At 35.2% G+C, this 21,305-nt stretch overlaps 1 protein-coding gene across 2 annotated transcripts in view; it reads right to left on the bottom strand.

Moving 5' to 3' along the window:
* LOC149785159 (vacuolar protein sorting-associated protein 18 homolog) overlaps positions 1-21,305 on the bottom strand; it is a 130,953-nt gene that overhangs the window by 83,908 nt on the left and 25,740 nt on the right. For both annotated transcript variants that reach the window (XM_089978937.1, XM_089978938.1), the window contains exons 8-11: positions 20,964-21,064; positions 18,025-18,116; positions 7,008-7,106; positions 3,951-4,122 (exon numbers count right to left, since the gene is read on the bottom strand). In XM_089978937.1, the coding sequence (XP_089835063.1) occupies positions 3,951-4,122; positions 7,008-7,106; positions 18,025-18,116; positions 20,964-21,064 (464 nt within the window). The remainder of the gene's footprint in view (positions 1-3,950; positions 4,123-7,007; positions 7,107-18,024; positions 18,117-20,963; positions 21,065-21,305) is intronic.

Below are 21,305 nucleotides of genomic sequence, written 5' to 3'. Positions count from 1 at the left end.
ACAAAGGGAATCTTCCCTAACCCATCTTTTATCATAATGGTCATCTTTAAACAACATTTTTATGTAGCTAGCTTTTGTCCATGATTGAAAGTTGTAATTAAGATCTTTATATTACCTTTTGAGTTCAGAATATTCTACAAGCAAACTTGTTTACAATTAGATTAGAATTTTCCACTGGAATGACTCACACTGAGGTCAAGTGAAATGTGCATACATAGTGACTTGGTAAACAAACAATTTCTATATCAGTCTCTGGGAATCCATGACCAGAGGTTGCAATTGTTCAGATGTAATTTGAGAGGAATTATTTATTTAAATTATTCATTGGAATTACTAAGTGCTCATTCACTTTGGATTAACACATTGTTTGGAATTATTGTGAACTCATTCAAAGACATCCTGGATTGCATTATTCTGGTACATCAGGACATTCAAGACTACTGAAATTATATTAAATTTTCACTTTGTCTTGCAGAGATATACAAATCTTGATCATTTAACTTAAACTGTTTGCTTCACTTGTTTTGTTATATATTATAAGACCTAAATTCATAACAGTGGAAAATGTCTTTCATTTTTTCCCCAGCACAATGATACTGGTTTGACATGAACCTGAGGTTTCTGGACCCAAAGTCTACCACCTTATCCACTATATTATGCCCTATTATGATTATAATGAAACTAATAATAATCGCAATAAGAGTATATACAATTTTTAAGAGCGTTCCAAAGAAAACAAGAAATCCAAGTGGGGATTATATCACTCTTTTTGCTAGCAACTTTAGAGTAGAACATTTCACTCTGCATGCTTCAGAACTATCACACGAACTAAACCCTATGCAAACTTAAGCATTATATCCCATAAATATTAACCTATTGTACTAAATTGGTATCATTATATCAAAACTGGATGATAAATAAAGTATTAAGAGAGATAGTTAGCTCAGCCAATCAGATGCAACAGTACCTCATTAATATGTGCAATTCTCAGATATTACAGAACTAGTCTCTGACTATGATGGCATTAGCTTAAATAACAACAGGGCTTGAAAATTTCACTTTTGATTCACTAGTCTAGTACCAGCAGCTAAACTGCTCAGGTCCAAATTAGGCACAGACAGGTCCAACAGCAAAGTCTGACAAGCAAATATTTACTTCTTTACACTACCATAAATGAAGACAGAAAAAATAACAAAATTAATGCAAACTCAAAATTCAGACAACTATTTTATTGCTTATTAAATTATATAAATATTTTGCTAACTGCAACAGTTAAATTTTCAAATCATGTGATCATGCCATTCTATGGGTGGATCATCTCTGAGCCTCAGTGATGTAGTTAACTAAAACTTCAAGCCTAAATGTTCTCAAAATAAAAGATATCAAACATACAAATAAAATAGAAAGCATTTGCCATTCAAAGCTTATTCAGTGAAACAGATGAAAAAACACCCATAAAGTCAATCTATATGTATCAGTAGCCCCGAAAGTAACTCTTTAGTTGGCAGAGAGTCCAAGTTTCATCTGACTATTCCCACCCCATTTTATATATTTTGCACTGGCCATCAGACTTTTTGTGTCAAATGCTGTGCTTTCTAAAAAAAGCAGTCAGTGGGCATCAGGGTAGAAATCAACTAGTTCTGTTTCATCTGACATGGTGAAAAACTCATGCCGTATATGTATATTAAATTTATAGTGTATACCTGACTTTTATTATACTTGTAATTGAGTGTTGTGAATGGAGCTGATGCCTACCTGATTTTTGTCATGGTTTTAAGTTAACAAAATGTTTACATAGCAAGAATTCAACGTCAGTCTTTTTTGCAATAATACTAGGCCCAAAATGAGTGTTTCTTCCAGAACACTCTGTTGCAACACAGGTTACCGGTAAGTGAAATATGTATATAAAGGGGATGATAAATTATTCATTCCTGTTTTATAGTCAGTCTGTGGAATTACTTATAGCTGTGCTTAGATATAATTTGAAAGGAATTAATTATTTAAATTATTCACTGGAAATACAAAGTGCTCATTGACTTTTGGACTAAAACACTACTTTGGGAATATTAAGGGCTCATTGAAAAACATTTTGGATTATATCATTCAAACATCAAGGCATTCAAGACTACTGGAATTCATTCAGAACATTCAATATTTTGGACATCTGATAAGACATTTAGGATTATTTGGAATTTAATTCACAGTTCCTCTTAAATGTTCACTTTGTAACTAGGAGAAATAAATTATTTTTTAATTTTACTCAAATTGTTGGTTACATTTCCTTTCTGTTACATATTTTAAGATGTAGAGTTATAAAAACATATTACCCAACTGGGAATCAGGGCCTTGATGACTGAGGGGAATGTTTATTTACTAGCTATAACCTGTCTGGTACAGGTCATATAATCTTTGCTTGTTTCACATGCTATCAATGGATCAGTTACACAAATGGATGTGCCTTTGAATAAAGCACTTGAATGACCAGCTGACTGGGTATGCCTTGAACAAAACACAAATGACCTCTTGTCACCATATTCAACCTATAGCCAAGCCTTTTTCCTGTGATCTGGAAAGTCCAAATAATGTTTATTTTTATTATAATTTCAGTCTTTTTGGATCTGGAACATTTGAAGCCATGCAGTGCAACATGTCTTGTAGCAGATGAATTCCCTGTGGTTGATGTTTGCCTTCCACCATAATTAAACCTCATAGCATCTAAAGCATATGGTACTATTGTTACTTAGTTTTAGCTAAGAGAACAGGCAAAAATTTGATTGACAAAGATCACATCATATTTTACACCACAAGTTTCTCACTATCAATCAACTTCTACATCTCACTTCTGTCTGAATGGGTTCGGACTTGGGCTTGGTCAATGTGGGTATGAGAGAAAGCTTGCCAGCACTTCCCATGGTGGTTCTTATCGAGGTTTGCCAATGTTCCTCCTACACCAATTATAATGGCTGCCATGTACAGCCTATCTTGCACTGAGAAATGGCATTAATCCAAAAAGTAAATAAACATACAGATCACCTGATTAACACAAGTGGATCTTACAATGTTCATACTCTTCCAAGAGTCTGATGATATAAGTATATCTTACAATGTTCATTCTCTTCCAAGAGTCTGATGATATAAGTATATCTTACAATGTTCATACTCTTCCAAGAGTCTGATGATATAAGTGTATCTTACAATGTTCATACTCTTCCAAGAGTATGATGATATAAGTATATCTTACAATGTTCATACTCTTCCAAGAGTCTGATGATATAAGTTTATATACCAAGTTTGATTGAAATCTAATTCAAACATAAAGCCTTTAGATTAGTAAAAACACAAGTCAATACCCTGAATTTTGTTATCTGAAAAACCATATAACTCTGATGCTGAATGGCCAGGAAAAGTGATGGTCTCCACTATCAACAAGCTGTATTAACTCTTATCAATATGACCATACATTTAGGAGTGGCAGCGACAACACACTTTATTTGATGTCAGATTAGCACCATTTTCTTCTAAAATCAACTAGATATCCTAAAAGGTCTTGAGAGAAAACTCACATTGAAGAGTCTATCAAGTGAAGAGGAGCAATAATAACAAGGTTCCAAGATGGACACATTGGTTGCCATATTGGATGTCTAAAATCTAGAGGTGAACAAATAACTGAGGATAAACCAATGAGGTTTTAGAGGTTTGTGAAAAAGTGAGGTTTGTTTTCATAAGCAGGCTTATGTTTACCAACACAAACAGATGGGATTACTGAATGGAACACCAGAAGTTTGTGTAGCTAAACTAAAATGGCTAACCCTCTTGATTTCATTTTCATAAATGGTGGTGAGTGTCCTGTGTCCACTTACTCTCCTTCAGCATCCAATGTGTCTTTTGACCCCCACCCACCGCAATACAGTAAACAAACTGCCAGTAAATATATCATTCTGAACACTGACCTATCATGAAACAGCAGAAGCACATGGAATTCTGTAAGTACCATTGACCGTGGGTGAATGACAGAATACTGATCAGCTTCTTTGGGGTATCTCATCAGTTGAGTGTCACATGTCACTGAGTATGGTCCTTGTTTCCCTGAAAGGTCAATGTTCCCATAATACACTCCAGGGCCTAAAATGAAGGAAGACTGGTCTTAGAAATATGGCAAAATTAAGTCTTAATGAATGAATGAACTAAAAAATATGCACCCAGGTGTATTTTTAACTGCATACCAAATGATGTAGATATTGCCATAGACAGAAATAAACAAGGATGATCATCCAGATTTGGGTCACAACCAAGGAGTTGGGAATTGCTATACTTGATCCAAATTTACTAAAGCTGTCTGGGCATTAGTCATGAAATGGTGCATGACCCATTACTAACATAGCAATAAGGGTCATGGACTCCAATATATTTTCACAGACTGATTTTTCAGCAATGCCAATAATTGTTAGCAACATTAGACTAAGCATCAAAGAAGTTGCCACCCTATTCCACACTAATCTGAAGGTGGCATGAAATATATTTTGATCTTAAAAAACTGCAGGGTTGCCATGCTAACAACTGCAATAGTTTGTCCAAGGTTTTTGAATTTCTAAAAAGTAAGCTTTCAAGTTCCCTGGAACCAGGATCTTGCCAAACAGATGATCATGAGATCTCTTTGAAATTTGCCAACTGCAGCAGGAGAAAGAAGGTGGGATATTTCATATCGTTTACATCTACTGTTGTTCACCATCTTCTTCCAAGTCTAACAAAGCTTTAACCTTATATGCTTTGATCACAGATGTGATGGACCACATGTCACTGTTAAAAGGTACGGCTGTATGGACTAGTAGGTCAACAGCTAGAGCACCAGAGTTGAGCATGGAAGGATGGAAGTAAGGATCAACAAATCTTAAAGCAACAGGATTTACATGCTCAAAGGCCATGCACAGACACATTTAGAAACCTTTGCCACAATGGGCTGCTGAAATAAAGGACATCACTCTACTGTTAATTCCATGACACTTTTGAGCATACTGTATATACACTGCATGTAGAATTCAAATAATGCTTTGAGTAAGACAGATGTTATCATGTGCATCCTCACAGGCTTTACATTCACTGTACCTGGCAAATTTCATTGTCATTGTTCAACTGAAATAAGAACAAAAATATCAGAAAAAAACCTAAAACTGTTAAAATATAACAGAACTTGTTATTAAAACAAGTATAAAATACAGGCAATATATGCAAGGTCATCTTCAAAGAATTGCTGGATTTGAGAGGTAGGAGTTTATTTCCTAATATTATTGTAAATGGGAATGTGTTCTAAGGAGAAATCTATATTCTTACATCGAAATGCATTGCTGGAAGAGGCCTATGAATGTATCCTTGCATTATCACAGAATTTCATGTGGCACTGATGTGTTATACTCATCCTTTATCTGGGCTGCACCCAGAAACAAATGACTGTATTCCACATCATTTGATTACTGGCTGAAAACAAATGACTGTATTCCACATCATTTGATTACTGGCTGAAAACAAATGACTGCATTCCACATCATTTGATTACTGGCTGAAAACAAATGACTGCATTCCACATCATTTGATTACTGGCTGAAAACAAATGACTGCATTCCACCTCATTTGATTACTGGCTGAATACAAATGACTGCATTCCACCTCATTGATTACTGGCTGAAAACAAATGACTGCATTCCACATCAATTGATTACTGGCTGAATACAAATGACTGCATTCCACCTCATTTGATTACTGGCTGAAAATAAATGACTGCATTCCACCTCATTTGATTACTGGCTGAAAACAAATGACTGCATTCCACATCATTTGATTACTGGCTGAAAACAAATGACTGCATTCCACGTCATTTGATTACTGGCTGAAAACAAATGACTGCATTCCACATCATTTGATTACAGGCTGAAAACATGCAATTCTGTTACATTTTCCAGTCACAAAGAAGACAGAAATTCACCATATAAGAAAACATAATGTGTTCTCTTGCCCTACGGCATGATATTCACTTGAAGCAACATAAAAAAGAATCCAAGCCAAATGAATTTTAAATTTTTCTGCTCCACACCAACCAATGTGTGTTCTCATTTGCATACCAATCACAATATGGTCCTGTATCTGTGTAGATTTCATGTACTTACCTACCAAACTTCTGGTAGTTGCTTTATTCCCCAGAAATATTAGATATTATGTTTAACAACATGCTTATGTGATTAAAAGTTGGCTCTCATGAAAATGTTAAGTTTTATATCAGCATGCACCACAAGGGAAATGGATTAAGTAAAGCCAATGTCCCTGACTGGCATCTATAATGTGACATTCAAGCGATTGACACAAATATGCACACAAACATTTAACATACTTCATTTTAACAAAAGCTATAAATTGAAACAACACTGAATTGAATGATGGAAACTGTATAAATGTCAATTAATCTAATAATTTATCAATAGCAGCCTCTTCCGTTTCACTGTAATGAACTGTTGGACATTGGACTGACTTCTATTCAACTTACAAATCATTTTAACTGTTAGAAGATAAACTGGTGTCATGGACATGGAATATAACACAATTATTGACCATTGCTGAGGTGAATATGAAATTTTATGACCCAATAAAGTTCATACTGACCACATGTGGAGGTCAATAATTGGTCTACTGGTTCATAAAACATATTCACCAAAACAAATGGTCTATAATTCCCACCTTACATGATTTAATGGAAAAAAATAAAATTCTGTTTGCTTTAGAATTGTCTGAATTCCATTTCAAATGCATTATACTAAGAACTTGGATGTTATTACATCCAAGTTGACCATGAGTGGTAAAGAATGACCATTTGACATGAAGAAATATCACATGACTTTTTGCCAGCCAATGAAAAACTATCTATCACATAAAATCATGTCATAAATGTAGCTTATATATTGACCTGAAAACTTGCATTAAAATGTCAGGATATATTTCATTTTTCCTCTTGTCAGACCTACCGGTCATCCAGGCAAAAGATTTCACTGGTCCTCTAAACCTGGAGAAGTATAGTTGCAAAGTACTGCTCCCGACATCTCCTGGCAGTTCTAAAAATGGCACTGTAAGAGGAAGACATAAGAAATTATCAATCTCTCTACCTAGTACTGATTACTGGCTAGAAATTCTCACAGCCTCCACAAAATAATTTTAAAACTGTCTGGTAACAGGAAACTGGAGCACTTTTAAAATATACTGGACATGTAATAAGTGCATAAAACCATGCTGGTTACAGACAAACAAATACAGGAGCATTTTTATGTCCCATCATGAAAGTTCTAGGGGCATGAAGTATAACTCATGTCTATTCATCTATCGGCCTATCAATCCCACCATGATAATTTTTTGCAATTGGGTCATTTCAGGAGCTGTGGTGGAGCTTCCATGCCCCATAAACACATTTGGAGTTTTCTACAAATTAAGGCTGTTCCAGTCAAACATACTTAGGAACGAGGGAAGGCACTTTCAAAGTGGAGCAGTCAATCTTCTATGCAATTTAGAATTTTTTATAACTTTCATTGGTTAATCTGGATATAATGGCATATATATTTTTCTTAAATGCTTTCCCTGGGTACCATGTATATTTAAACAGAACAGCCCTTAGGAGACTGGTATAAACTGGTATGAAACTGACTTTTGGCTTTAGTACAAGTGTATATTTAAATGCATCAGCCCTTAATAAACTGGTATAAAACTGACTTTTGCTGTGGTAGGAGTGTACATCTAAATGCAACAGCCCTTAGTAGACCGGTATAAAACTAGCTTTACTACATGTATGAATCATTTATACTACCATTTACTTCACAATTTTTTGAGTACATTATTATTCACCTCCAAAACTAAATTCTGGGCTTTTCCAAGGAAAAAAATGCCTTTTCCTGTTAGCTTTTAATACACAAACATCAACAAATGGGTACAAACAAATCTTAAGACATTAATGAATAGTTAAAACTCATTTTGATATCTTAAGCTTGAAAAGTATGCTATTTATTGAACAATGAAGTGTAAGGAAAATGAAGATACATGGTGTTATTAAGTTTATATTCTATGATTGACCTTTCTCCATGATTGCGGGTAGGAATATGGGCCAACCTGACTGATGTTTTTTATCTGTAAACAACATATTACATAGCTAACATCTGTCTATGAATGTGGATTATATATTAAGATAATTATCACTTGTAAGTAAACATGTTTACATTGCCTTTTGAAATTTGAAATTTCAAGAAGTGATCTGAATCTAAAGGGAAAAAATTACCCTCATCCTGATTCTGTTATTGTGTTTTATTGCTTTTATATTAGGGTTGTTTACTTCAGAATTATTTATTCCTATCTTTAACTTCAGCTGAGTGGAAGTTACTTCAATATATTACCTGAAATTGTTTCATATTTTCATTATGTCTATTACAATTTGGTACCTGGCTAAATTTTTTCTTAAAAATAAATATTATGGGATATAATGAGCACATGATTATTTCCTGCTGGTTCTGAGTTTTGCCATAAATGGATCTTGGCGAATGGTAGGAAAAACATACAAACTGATGGACTAAAAATAACCTTTTATCAGATTCAGTCCCAGGGCTGGTAACTTAAAAAAAGTCACAAGTCCTGACTCAAATTCCATAAGCCCTGACACTAATTTCAGTTTTTACTACAGTAAAACCTGTTATGAGAGACCACCCCTTCTGCCAACAAAAAACGGTCTCTCAAGACAGGTATGTCTCTCATAACAGGTTTGTTTCAGAACAATTTAAAAAACAGTAACCACAATCACTGTACATATTCTATTCTTTATTAGAAGGTCTTGCTAAAATACTGTATGCATTTATATAGCAATAAAGATATACTTCCATCATTCAACAATGAAATCACATTTACATTTGAAGATTACATGCACATGTATTTGCATATGAAATCATTTCTGATTTACTCCTTCTCCTTTGTAACACCCTAAAATTGCTTTACCAACATTTAAACCACTATTTTGCGAGTGGTCTGCTCTTTTTCCTCTTCTTTCAGTTACGATAATTGTTTTCTCCAGCATTAAAATTTATCTCATTTGAGTTCTTCCATTGTTATTAAGGTACCAGGTGTTAACATTATTAGTGCCCAGTTGTGAAATCAACTGTAAAGATGGTTTTGACTAGGCTTTGGGAAAAGTATGAAAAATCTATACATGTGCATTGCATATCTAACGATTAATGAAATAAAAAGAAACAATTATCTCATCCTGAAACAGAATCATTTACACAGAGACAAATGTCAGCAGCTTAATTCAAAGAAGACACACAGGGATTAACTCTACAAACAGAAGTGTGTAACTTGGTTACACCAACTTCAATAGATGACAGCTTGGTGACTGGGACATAATCATTGTAACATTGGGAATATAATTAAAAAAATCACAAGACTTGAACACTATCAATCGAATCCCGCAAATGATTCTCACTTGCTGGTTTAATAGACAAAGACCTTATTCACCCCCAGACATTACAAATTAACTCTAAAGAAAAACAATATACGTGACCCCTACCTTAATTTTGGCACTACAATGGCAATTCACAACATGTACATTTGCATGGTTTAGAGACTGTACCATCAGCAGCCAGAATCCTTTTTTTGTTTTGTTCTTTTTGTTTTTGATCAGAACAATCCTTACTATTCAAGTGATCGTTGTTACAAATGATTACATAAAAGTCATTGATTTCTCGGTTCATACAGCTGGATACTGGGTTCTACTTGTAGCTACGATATGGTTGGGAACCAGGCTACATGTATTCTACAGGTACTTTAGTCTTGTTTACGTGTATAAAAAAATATAAGCATATCTACTAAATTTCACATACCAGCTGCAGCCTTTTTTTTCTGCATATAAGCAGTCATTAGATTAGATAAAGCTTGGTGGAGTTTATCCCCATTTTTGCAATGCAGTCATTCATAGCAGAGTTGAAATGCATATTTTGCCAAGACAACGTGGTTGCTGGTCACATTTACCATGTGGTTGCTCACGACTGAGTGTTTATATATAAAAAATCAATCCATGCATTACAACTGTGGTCAGAAATGACAGGTGGTCACTCATAGCAGAGGTTGCTCATAACAGTTTTTAATGTATTATTTGTCACAGAATATTGCAATTGCTGTACAGAACTAAAGAAAACTGTAATATATTATCTTGTGTGTTTATCTATATCTCAAAAAATATTTAACATAAAAGCAATGTTTTCCTCCAGGTCCTTCTGTCAACATTTGTCCAATTACTCTTTTAATGTCCTTGTTACTCACTAGATCAGCAGTGTGTAGGTTCATTGGCATCTGAAGTGTGTCTTGTATTATACAGTTTCAAATAAACGCTTGATATTTTTCATAGGTGTCACTGAACAAATTAAATCAGTGTTGCATTACACTTGTGTAAGCATGAGCATGGGACAGCTCAATTAGTATTCATTAAAGTTGAACTTGTATGATCTTGAACAACACAATAGCAATTAAACAAGACAAAAAAATAATTTTACTCAAATGTGCAAAAATATTTTGTCAGTCTTTCCTTTTTATCTCACTTCTGCCAAGGGATGGCAGATTTTTTTTCAATCACTCAAATGGCATCAAGGACCACATCTGATTTCTCTATTACTTATAATACCCCTCCCCCCCCAAAAAACATCACACATTTAGCCTAAATTCTCCAGACTACAACAATAAGGACATAAAACTGGTTGCTGTCCATACATATTAGTCTTAATCCAACAACTCAGTCATGCATCACTGTACTGGTCGCAATGACTGCTTGAACAGTTCCAGTCTGCAGTAGACGGGATCTGCAATGCATGGACAGAACATGTAAAATATTTTTTTCTTTCCTTTTTCCTTTTTAAAACAAAAAAGTCTGTTAATTTTCAAACGTGGTAGATTTCAATTATAAAATGGTATGGCAGCAGACAGCCTTAAAAATGGCATTTTTGTCCCACCACCAGTAGAGACACATGCCAAATGAGTACTAATTATAAGTAATCATGGCAATCTGTTCCCATTCTTAGGTCACTTGCTTTGCTTTGTACACAAAGTTCACAGCATTTTACAGAAGTAGGGTAAATAGGTCATCTTCATTAGGGTAAGTGGTATACATGGGGATAAATGATGATAATTCGCTAGTCATTCAACAACTTGAAAACAGAGTTCTGCATTTCATCAGTTCCTTCAATGTTTTCTCAGGCAAACTAGATTTAGTCAACAAGCCCAATGGGCAAATCACTTAGGATACAAGATGGGCCCAATCCAAAATTAAAGAGCCATGGGTCTTGGGCTATTGGATTTTCTGAGTACTGATTTGAGCAAAGTGATAGGTACATTTTGTAAAGATTGCAAACTGGATTTTAGTACATTTTCTCGATTGCATACTGGATTTTAGTATATTTTCATTAAAAAAATCATTGATCAATCAGGCATTTAAGCTGGTACATCTGTATCAAATTAAAGGTGAGAAAAAAAACAACTTGCCTTAACGATTATTTTTGTGCCATGTTTGGAGAATCCAATCTCATTTGTTTGCAGGATCTGCTGTCTTTTTGGAAAATCCAACAATGACACATCCTGGCTCTAACACTGATGATATCATAGGTAACTATCAGTCTGATTTTCTAGCCATTTCCATCACAAAGGATTCTGGGATCTATTTTCACTACATCACTGGATTTCTTATCTGCTACATTCTTTCTCACTATCACCACAGTAGACTGTTACCTACTTCACACACAGCACAGTATACAAAAGATACACAATACCATGTGATGCATGTTACAGACATCATCATCCTTTTTGAAAATGACAGAACAATAGTATAATGTGCAAAGAACATCTCTCCAAAGAAAGCTAATAACAGTAAGCCTTTAATGCCAAAATGACCAATCAGATATTACTTTATACCAATAGAAAAAGCCTTTCAGAATGGTTTACATTTCATTTTACTGTTATGACTAAAATGCATTAACATTGTGATTATGCACCAAATCTGTGACCTGAATATGCAGAGGTGCAGATAACAGTAAAAAAAGACATCAAAATTAAAAATGTCCATTAAGATTTTAAACAAAGACATGGAATTTCCACGTTACTGAACCTCTTGAAACCACTTCTTCCACATTTTTCCTTGTAAAATTTACAAGCAAGTTTTTTTTTTTTTTTTATTACAACATATTTCCATTTGGAGAAAAAATATAGCAAATGCTGATGAAAACAAGTTTAAGAAAATGTTCTTAAAAAACACTTTCCTGATCATAAAATGTTATGAGAACATTCATAACCTAACAAAATCTAGCTTTCCAAAACTAAGATGATTTAAACCATAACTTTTGGCTTGTATTGGCAACAGAAATGCAAATGGATGTCTCGCCTGGTGAAGTCGGACTAGAGTTGTCTCCTCTTGGATAGATGAACTAGTATCAATGATTACCGGTGTACATGTGCACAATCTTCAGAGGAAGAGTCTGAGAGGGTCTGCCGATACTATAATCAAGTATTTTAAAAGAAATATAGTTTACTTGAAAATTTGGTTTATATCTTCAAACTAATTTAACAGCTCAGAACAAATTACAAGATCAGGTATGAGGCAGAATAAATTACATACCCGTGTTTTATCTACAAATGGCTTCATGTAAGTCATTTGACTCATCAATGCAAAAAACAGTGAGTCAAAATCCAAACCTATGAGTCTTATTCAAGCCGAGGATCAGTCTTCAATAGTTTTAAAAATAATTATATCATTTAAATTCACAGCAAAAATATTAGTTATATAAAGAAACTAAAGCCAAGGCATGTTTACTAAATAATTTTATACAAAAATCATTACACTAGGTAGTAGTGACTAGAATGTATTAATCTGACTAGCAGGCAGAGAAGAGCTTATCCCACATGTCATGCAATGTTTTCAATGAGGAAGTTTTCTGAATGTAACTATGACTCAGTAAACTGTTCAGCTCAAAGAGTATGTTTTCTTCTATTTCTTCAAAGTTTCCACAAAACTGAAGGTACTTCTGTCTTCCCCATCAATCTTGATAAGCATCAGATTTCTGTTTTTCAACCCCAAGCCTATTCCTAAAGATGGTTAACATCCTGTTCTGGACAGAGAATCGACTTGACGTCTTTTTGAAAATGTCGCCAGCTGTACATTTTCAACCACTGATGCACAAAATTAAGTTTTATCTTACAAGTAACCATTATCTCATCTTTGGATGATGATGGCTCCACTGGTTCAATAACATTACTGTTATTACTGGTCGGTCGTAAAAGGGTCAGAAAGATAATTTCATTTGTTTCAGATCTATTTTAATTTCTTTTAGCCTTTGATGCCATTTTCAGTCGAACGCTGACGGTATCTTGGAACAATGTAGTCCGAGTTTCCTCTGATCCTTGCCACCCAATTTCTGATATTTGGACATTTATGTTGGGGTATAGGGTCAGAGTCCATTCCCTATAGAAAAGTTTGAATTCGCCGACACCATTTGTCGGCATGTGGTAGCCACTTACTAGCCAGCCCAGCAAACTTAAATGACCTTTCATTGAGATATACCCGCATGAAATCGATAGGAATATGATTTATTTTCTCAGAAATTGCGATCATAGCATTTGTTATGTATTTAATCCGCTGACAGATGAAAGAGCATTGCTGCTGAAATTTGACCTGGATCTGGCCATTTGCATTCCTAGTCATGTGACTACACAACTCTTGCAACCTACATGTAAATGACATCAGGGGTCATGCAATCACATGATATCAAGTATCAGAGGAAACTTGGACAAGGAACAATGCAAGGCATACAACTGAACAAACAGAAATTCTTGTTTCACTGTGCGACAAGGGTGCAAATAAAATAATAGATTCTCAAGAGAATCACTTTAAAAGCACGTGTTTATTTTTTTACTCTTTCTTCGGTGTGGTGATATACGGTTCTAACATCTCGTTTCTACCAATGATCTGATAGTTACAGGTCACATAAGGTGAACTTCAGACTCTACACTCAGTTGTAACCTTTTGTCTTATGATAACATTAACATAAGAAACAGGTGTGCACATGTTGTCTCTGTTTGGGAGTGTTGTGACCTAGCCATTAAAGTAATTAGACCAAACCTTTGTTTTCTATTAATCAGAGAAACAACATTAATTTACGTACCGGTGACAATTTTTGTGCATCAAATCAGAAGAGTTTGCGTATCTGATGCATGATGCATGGGTAGATAAAACACTGATACCCCAAAGCTGGACCCATCTCTGGTTTCATATGTAAAGCAGCTTTGAGACTTGTCGGAGATATGACAAGGGCTGGAATATGGTATTATGCCTAGACATGGTTTATGAAAAATGTTCTCACTCCCACAAACCCATGATTAGCATAAATAACCTGTGTTATGATGAAGCTGCTTAATGGCCTGTGGCGGTATCAAGTTGTTATACTTATATAGGTCCCACCATTTCAAAATGAATCATCTGACATGGTAGGTCTCTGTGGTAAAAGGTAGAGAATACCTCTGACCTCTGTATCACAGCCAAGATGATGTCAGTTAGGGAGCAATAATACTCAAATGCTGTGCTGGCAGCCAATACTCATTAGAAATTCAGCTGGTCTTAGTTCCTTACATGCTGGATGACAAAGCCAGAACAAATAAATTGTCTCTTCCATCTTTCAGTGGTAAAACAAGTGAGGTCCCCCTCTTCCAACTGAAACAGTTTTTTCCCCAGGTTCTGCTGATGCCCCTGGGATCAAGGGCCCAAAGTAGAGAGCAGTTTCAAAACAATGGGCTTCATATTCCATGAGCAACTGCCTATTTTGAGCAATGAGAGCATGGGATGTGATGATAAAATCTGAATCATTCTGGTAGGAATGCAGATAGTTCTGGTCAACAAATAAGGTATTTATATATACTTCTGCGTAATGTAGCAAAGGTGACTAAAAAGAAAGCCTTCAGTGACAGACAATTCATAAATGCTCTGGAATTTGGTTCAAAAAGGATGTATTGTTCACTTATATCTAAACCAGAGATACCAACCCCATCTGTTGTGAAATAGGAATGCCAGCTTTATGAAGTCAAATTATGACATAAAATTAAGGAATACTTCAAAGTTTGATCCAAAAATTTCTTTTCTGCATCAACCTTACTGAAGTAATGTGGTATTTGGATAAAACATGCTTTATACCAGTGATCAAGTTTATCTCTGACCAAAAATTATTCATCTGACAGAGGCAATAGTAATGAAATAATTGGGATTAAAAATAAGAATGATTCCACCAAAAATCAGAATAGTTGGTATCTCTGCAAAACCCATGGAATATTCCATTTCAGATAAAGGGTCAAGACTGGTTGAAATTCACAAGATGATAAGAGAGGTCTCTGTTTGAGCCCACATCATCCCTTCCATGATGGTGAAATGTATCGAAGACTGGAACAGTAGCCCTGACTGTCATGGAAGCAAAGTTGTCCTCAAAGAGGCACTGAGGAAGTTAGCTGTCTGTGGTACTGAGGGAATGATTCTCATCTCATATTTGTGGAAAAAGACTCTCCATTTCCAATCATAAGCTTTCAAAGTGTGGGCTTTCTTGCTTAAGTAAATTTGTCCACCATTTGTAGGAAGAACTTGTTCTTCTTGATATCTTGTTTGATATGAGTCAGGCATACAAATTCAAGATTTCTGGGTTTGGATGGAATATATTCATTCATGACTGTTTCAACAGGCTTAGCGAAAGTTTGCTTTTTGTAAGATTATCCGCTCTTTGTAAGATTATCTGCTCTTTGTAAGATTATCCAACATAATGTTCAAGATGTTACTGAGCCATAATTTTGCCCATCTGAGATGGGTGGGTGGGGGGGGGCAGTCTTGATTATTTGGTACTGATTCCCTCGTTCTCTGCAAGACTTCAGGAATCTGGACAGTTGGGGTAAAGCTGTATGCATTGAAGATGATCCATTTCAATGAAAGGGCACAGACTATCATGGGCTTCAGATCTGAGAGTGGTGAGTTGAAGGTCTGGAGCTTGGCACTTTAACCTTATGAATAAGCCTGCAAGAGGTTCTCCCTTGGTTTCTGATGTAACCGTCAATAATTAAATTGCTGAACAGACTGGGAATGACCTATCCAGACAGCATTTCCTGTCATGATTAAAAGTCATTCATTATGGTCTTTATCTCCAGGAAATTGATGTGTAGTAATAGTTCCTACGAGGCTAAACCCAACTTATGTCTTGGGATTGGAGGTGGGAACCCCTGCTTGTCATGCTGGCATCTATGCAGTGATTTCATGCAGTGGATCTTGCAGTAGGATGCCTGCCACAAGACAAAAGACCTCATGCATTCCAAAACAGTGATAAATTTCATCTGGAGAGTATAATTTTTGCTGCCACTGGGAAAGGACGAACATCTGCAAAAGTCTCAAAAACAAAATGACAAGGACAAGGAGGTCCACTGCCACACTGAAAAGACGAAGGAGGCAAATAAATTACTAGCCTGAAACTAGATTATCTGAGCAATGGTGGACACTAGCAAGATGATTTTCAAACAGTGTTTCTTATGAGGACGGGATTTGTTCAAGAGACTTTCTGAACTCTTTGCCCAAGTGAATGAAATGAATAGAATAAAACAGATAAGATTTGTCCTTGTTGATCAGGAAAAAAAAACTTAAAACAATGGATTCTGATGTCTTGACACATAAGACTGCACACCTGTTGCTTTTGTGGAATGCTGTCCATAGTGATAGATGGTTCTGAAGTGAGATATGACTACATCCATGATTTTCATGAAAGATAGTTTTAAGTACATGGTCTCCATGCATGAAAACTTCTTGAACTGCCATTAACAACTATCATAAGGAATATGATGATATCAATCTGGACTTCTGAGAGCAAAATCTCTCTCCTGAATGGCATTGAATCTCCACTCTGAAGCAAAGCACCTGAACTTTGGATCAGATGTGAGATTTAAAAATTTTCAAAAATTCCAACAAGTTTCAGTGAATTCTCCTGACACTATGGATAACCCTTCAGAAAGTCCTTCAATTTTGATCATCTAGGACCAACTAGAAACTGATGACATTCAATAATTTGAAGCAAAATATCCCTGAAACTGGGAATTTTCTGAAGATTCTCATACCTGTAAGATCTATAACTGAATTAATTGTCCTTGGGAACCAACAAAAGTCTGGAGCAAAATCTTGATAATTTTGCATTTCTTTCTAAGAACAGCACTCACTTCTTGTTCCATAATGTCTGCATTGTACATGTCTCTTTAGACATCTGCAGTGAAGAAAGCCCTAAACAATGGGTGAGGGGTCCTGAACATGATTTGGATGTCCTCTGACATGATTGGCAAGTCCCATGGAATGCTGAGTCCTAAATGCAGGTGAATTCAAACAACCATCATGCTGAAATTACTGCAACGTGGAAGTTATGAATTAAGACAAATGCCAGAGAATACTGCAAAAATGATTTCCTTACATGGAATAAATAATCTTTTACCTGACATCTGCTAATATAACAAACAGAAGGATCTAGTACTGAGTTGCAGGTACTATCAACCAATGTTCAGACAATATAGATGGCGCTGATAAACATATCATATGATGAAGCTAGAATATATAAGTGTTAAATATTTATCGACAATGAAAAGCAAGATTTAGACAAATATATATATGGAGTATACTTCTCCAAGTTTAGAAAACTACAAGGAATCACTCAAATGATGAAAAGGCACATTTGAGTGGCCCTGTAAAGAATATGCTGAATGAATGGGCAGTAATAACTGGTGATTGATGGGGTTTGGCACTAATCCTTCTATCCAAGGGAGTCCACTCTAGTCTGACTTCTGCCCCAGCAAGCAGACCTTTTAACACCGTTGTTGCTAAGACAAAGGATGTTGTTAATGTCTGTGACATATTATGATCAGGTAATGTATTTGCAAAAGAAAGATAAATCTAAAATCAGTAAATAAAGTAAATACTTTGATCACTCTCACTGTTCTGCTGGAACATCTGTCCAAACATTGGAGGCTCTGCAGTCTTAGACACACCTCCAATGAACTGGTAAAGTCGACTGAAAAAGATTCCATTTATCATTCTATACTGAATAATATTTAAATAGCTGGAATCCATATTTCTAAAATTCAACAAACCAAAATTATGCCATTTAAGCATAACTTTTATTGAAATAGTATTTGTTAAATTTAAGAGATGAGCTAGAAAAATAAAATAGAACACATATAAGGACTAAAGTGATATTTTGGACAAAACTTTGAATGATTTAACTGAAAATTATCAGTTTCCTTCATTAGCAATATCTGTTCATTTCCTAATATTGGAGAATATGCATTTATCTATGCAATAACTGATGATGTATTAAAGTGGCAATCCTTCAGGAAAATAATGATGTTACTAAATGATATTTAGTAAGTAATTGAAACAAATTTGTATTTCAGATTCCACAAAAAAATTTCTTCCATCTGCAAAAGGACTTACAATGCGCTACAGTCTAGACTTGAACAACTTTAACACCAAAGATGAACACTGCTGACAAATTTGATACTGATTTTGAGAATACAGTGGCCCCCCCCACACGAACGCACCCCCCAACCAGCAGTCACCCACTCTTTACGACCAGAATCCCTTGGCACCAACAAGTTTGTATTCAAAAGTATCCCTCAAGAAAGGCCAAAGTGCTAACGCAACCAGCAGCCACCATATTAGTGCACAAATATAAAATTTACCCCTCACAAGTGACCACATTTTATTATTAATTTGTCTAGAACCAATATTTAATTACAGTGAGGTAAGTAATCCAATTATCTTTCACAATATCTGTTTCCGGATGTCAGGTTTTCGTTACTGAAAGAAGTGTTAGCTAAATACATGTACCACTACGGTTATTATTATATCATGAACACCTACGTTTGCAGATAATGTGGTTAGCAGAGCTTTGATTGATCTCTGGGCTTCACACAGCGGATTTTTTTTAACTGACGCTTACGACCGGATATTTTTAATTGTCAAGATCATAACATGGTCAGATAAAAATAGGGTCAGCAGTGTTTTGATACAGCTTTGGGCTTCACACAGTGGATTTTAAAAAAAATTGATGATTATGACAACTGTCAAGACCATAACATGGTCAGATAGGCTAAAAATAGATTTTGTGGATAAACACACACACACACACATACAGAAACAATTAACATTAAACAAAATGGGGTACCAGACAAAGACTGAAAAATCATGTGACAGTTCATTTATCACTTCCTGTATAAGGTATTTCATTTACAAATGTTTCATCTGCAAAATTAAATTGCAGTATTGTAAGATTAGCCACATAGGAATAAATCATTACAAAACTTTAACATGTCATCACGTGAATAAGAAATAATACTTTAGAAGAAAAATAAAAGTTATTCGAATTGACGACAATGAGGAGAGTTCACATGCCAAAAAAATTATGTTGGAAGACTCAAATAAACGAGAGTAAAAATAAGGAGAACATTCTGCAGCAGTGGGAAAATGGAATAAATATAAAGAAAATTATTTTAAATACGAAACATAATATGTACCAAGTTTCAAATAACATTTTCGAATGGTTCTGTAATAGGGGTGCTCACCAGTTATTATCTACTTTTGAGAGAGTGCTGTATGTAAGGTGAAGTTGTTTGCATTAAAAACATGCACAGTGGAGAGAATGTTGGCATACCTCAATGCTACTTTGATGTAATGTGGCTGACATTTCTTTGGATATTGTACTTTTTGAAATTGTACATGATCTAAGCATACTGCTAACTAAAATGACTGCTCCCTTTTGCTTAAAAAAATCAGCCTGAATTAGTCTAAAGTACACTATCCATAGCAGCTATTAAAATAACGAAAATGAGATTTGCCAGACTAGACAATAACAGCTTCTGAAAGTGCAATGAATGAATTACCAAATATATAAAATGTAAAAAAAATTGTTGGCTCTTTTTTGTACAATTTACCTCTTAAGTTCAGGAAGTGAAAATGACCAAGTGGTGTGTGTGTGTTTGTGTGATTTGGATTTTTAACGTAGCTTTAACAATTTTTCAGTCATATCACTACAATGTCTGCAGTGTGACAGTTTAAAGTGATGTCCAGCACTGGGGCATCATGTGGCAGACATGTAGCATCATGTCCCACCCAGTCACATTATCCTTACACCAGGCCGACCAGTCCTAACACTAACCTCTTAATGATGAGTGCCAAGCTAGGCAGCTGTTAGTACCATTTTTGTAAGTCTTTGGTATGAATTGGCCGGGAATCCAGCCCATGACCTCCTGCATCCGAGGTGGATGCTCTAACCACTAAGCCACCGGAGCCATCAAATGACCAAGTGGAGATAGCACTTTTTTTTTAAAGGTGCCTATTTGGAGTAAGACCATGCTGTATGCTCTATAATCCATATCACACCCATCAATATACACCAAAATAAAGGGAATTAAAGGTTCTTTGAACTATACCTAAGATATACAAGGTCTTTTTTAAATAGCCAGTATAACCAGTGAAGAAAGCTGGGAAAATTCTTTTTCTTTAAAATTCTAACCCTATGCAAAATATGAAACTGTAGAGCACCACCAATGCGCATGCCAACAATACCCCACGAACTATAAGTTACCTTGAAATAAATGTTTTTGAGACAAGAATATTTTAATAATTAATGCTATTTTTAAATGAAGATATTAACTGCTTTAAATTATAATTACCTTTCCTACTATATACACATATACATACACATCTCACAAATATAGTCCCCCCCCCCCCATGGAAAGGCCACCCATCTTATAAGGCCACTTTCCTGGTGCAGGAGGAGTGGATGTATATGAGGGGGACCACTGTATATTTATCACTGTTAGTACAGGTAACACAACTACAAACAATGGATACCCACCTGGGTGTAGTGGCAAGTATGAAATACTGATACTCAGTCAAAGAGTCTGAAGGCATCCGATCAAACTCTATTCCAGTCACTGGAGCTGTTAGCTGATAAAGCTAATGAGAAATATTGTATTCATTAATATGCAGATATCATATATTTTATCTTCTATAAGATCAAAAAGAAGGAATCAGGGAGAGAGATAGTGGGACAATATTGATATACACAATGGAGATCATTATGACACACTCTACTGGATATGGTGATGAAGATCAAAATCATAATATATACAACAATTCATACCATCTAAAAAAGATTCTGAGGAAATGTACCCTTACTGTTTATATAAACTGAATT

Source organism: Sinohyriopsis cumingii, chromosome 13, assembly GCF_028554795.1.
Source record: "Sinohyriopsis cumingii isolate HCF-2022 chromosome 13, ASM2855479v2, whole genome shotgun sequence".
In the NCBI taxonomy this organism is placed as follows: domain Eukaryota; kingdom Metazoa; phylum Mollusca; class Bivalvia; order Unionida; family Unionidae; genus Sinohyriopsis; species Sinohyriopsis cumingii.
The sequence above is the reverse complement of the archived record's forward strand: the minus strand, read 5'-3'. Positions and strand labels throughout refer to the sequence as shown.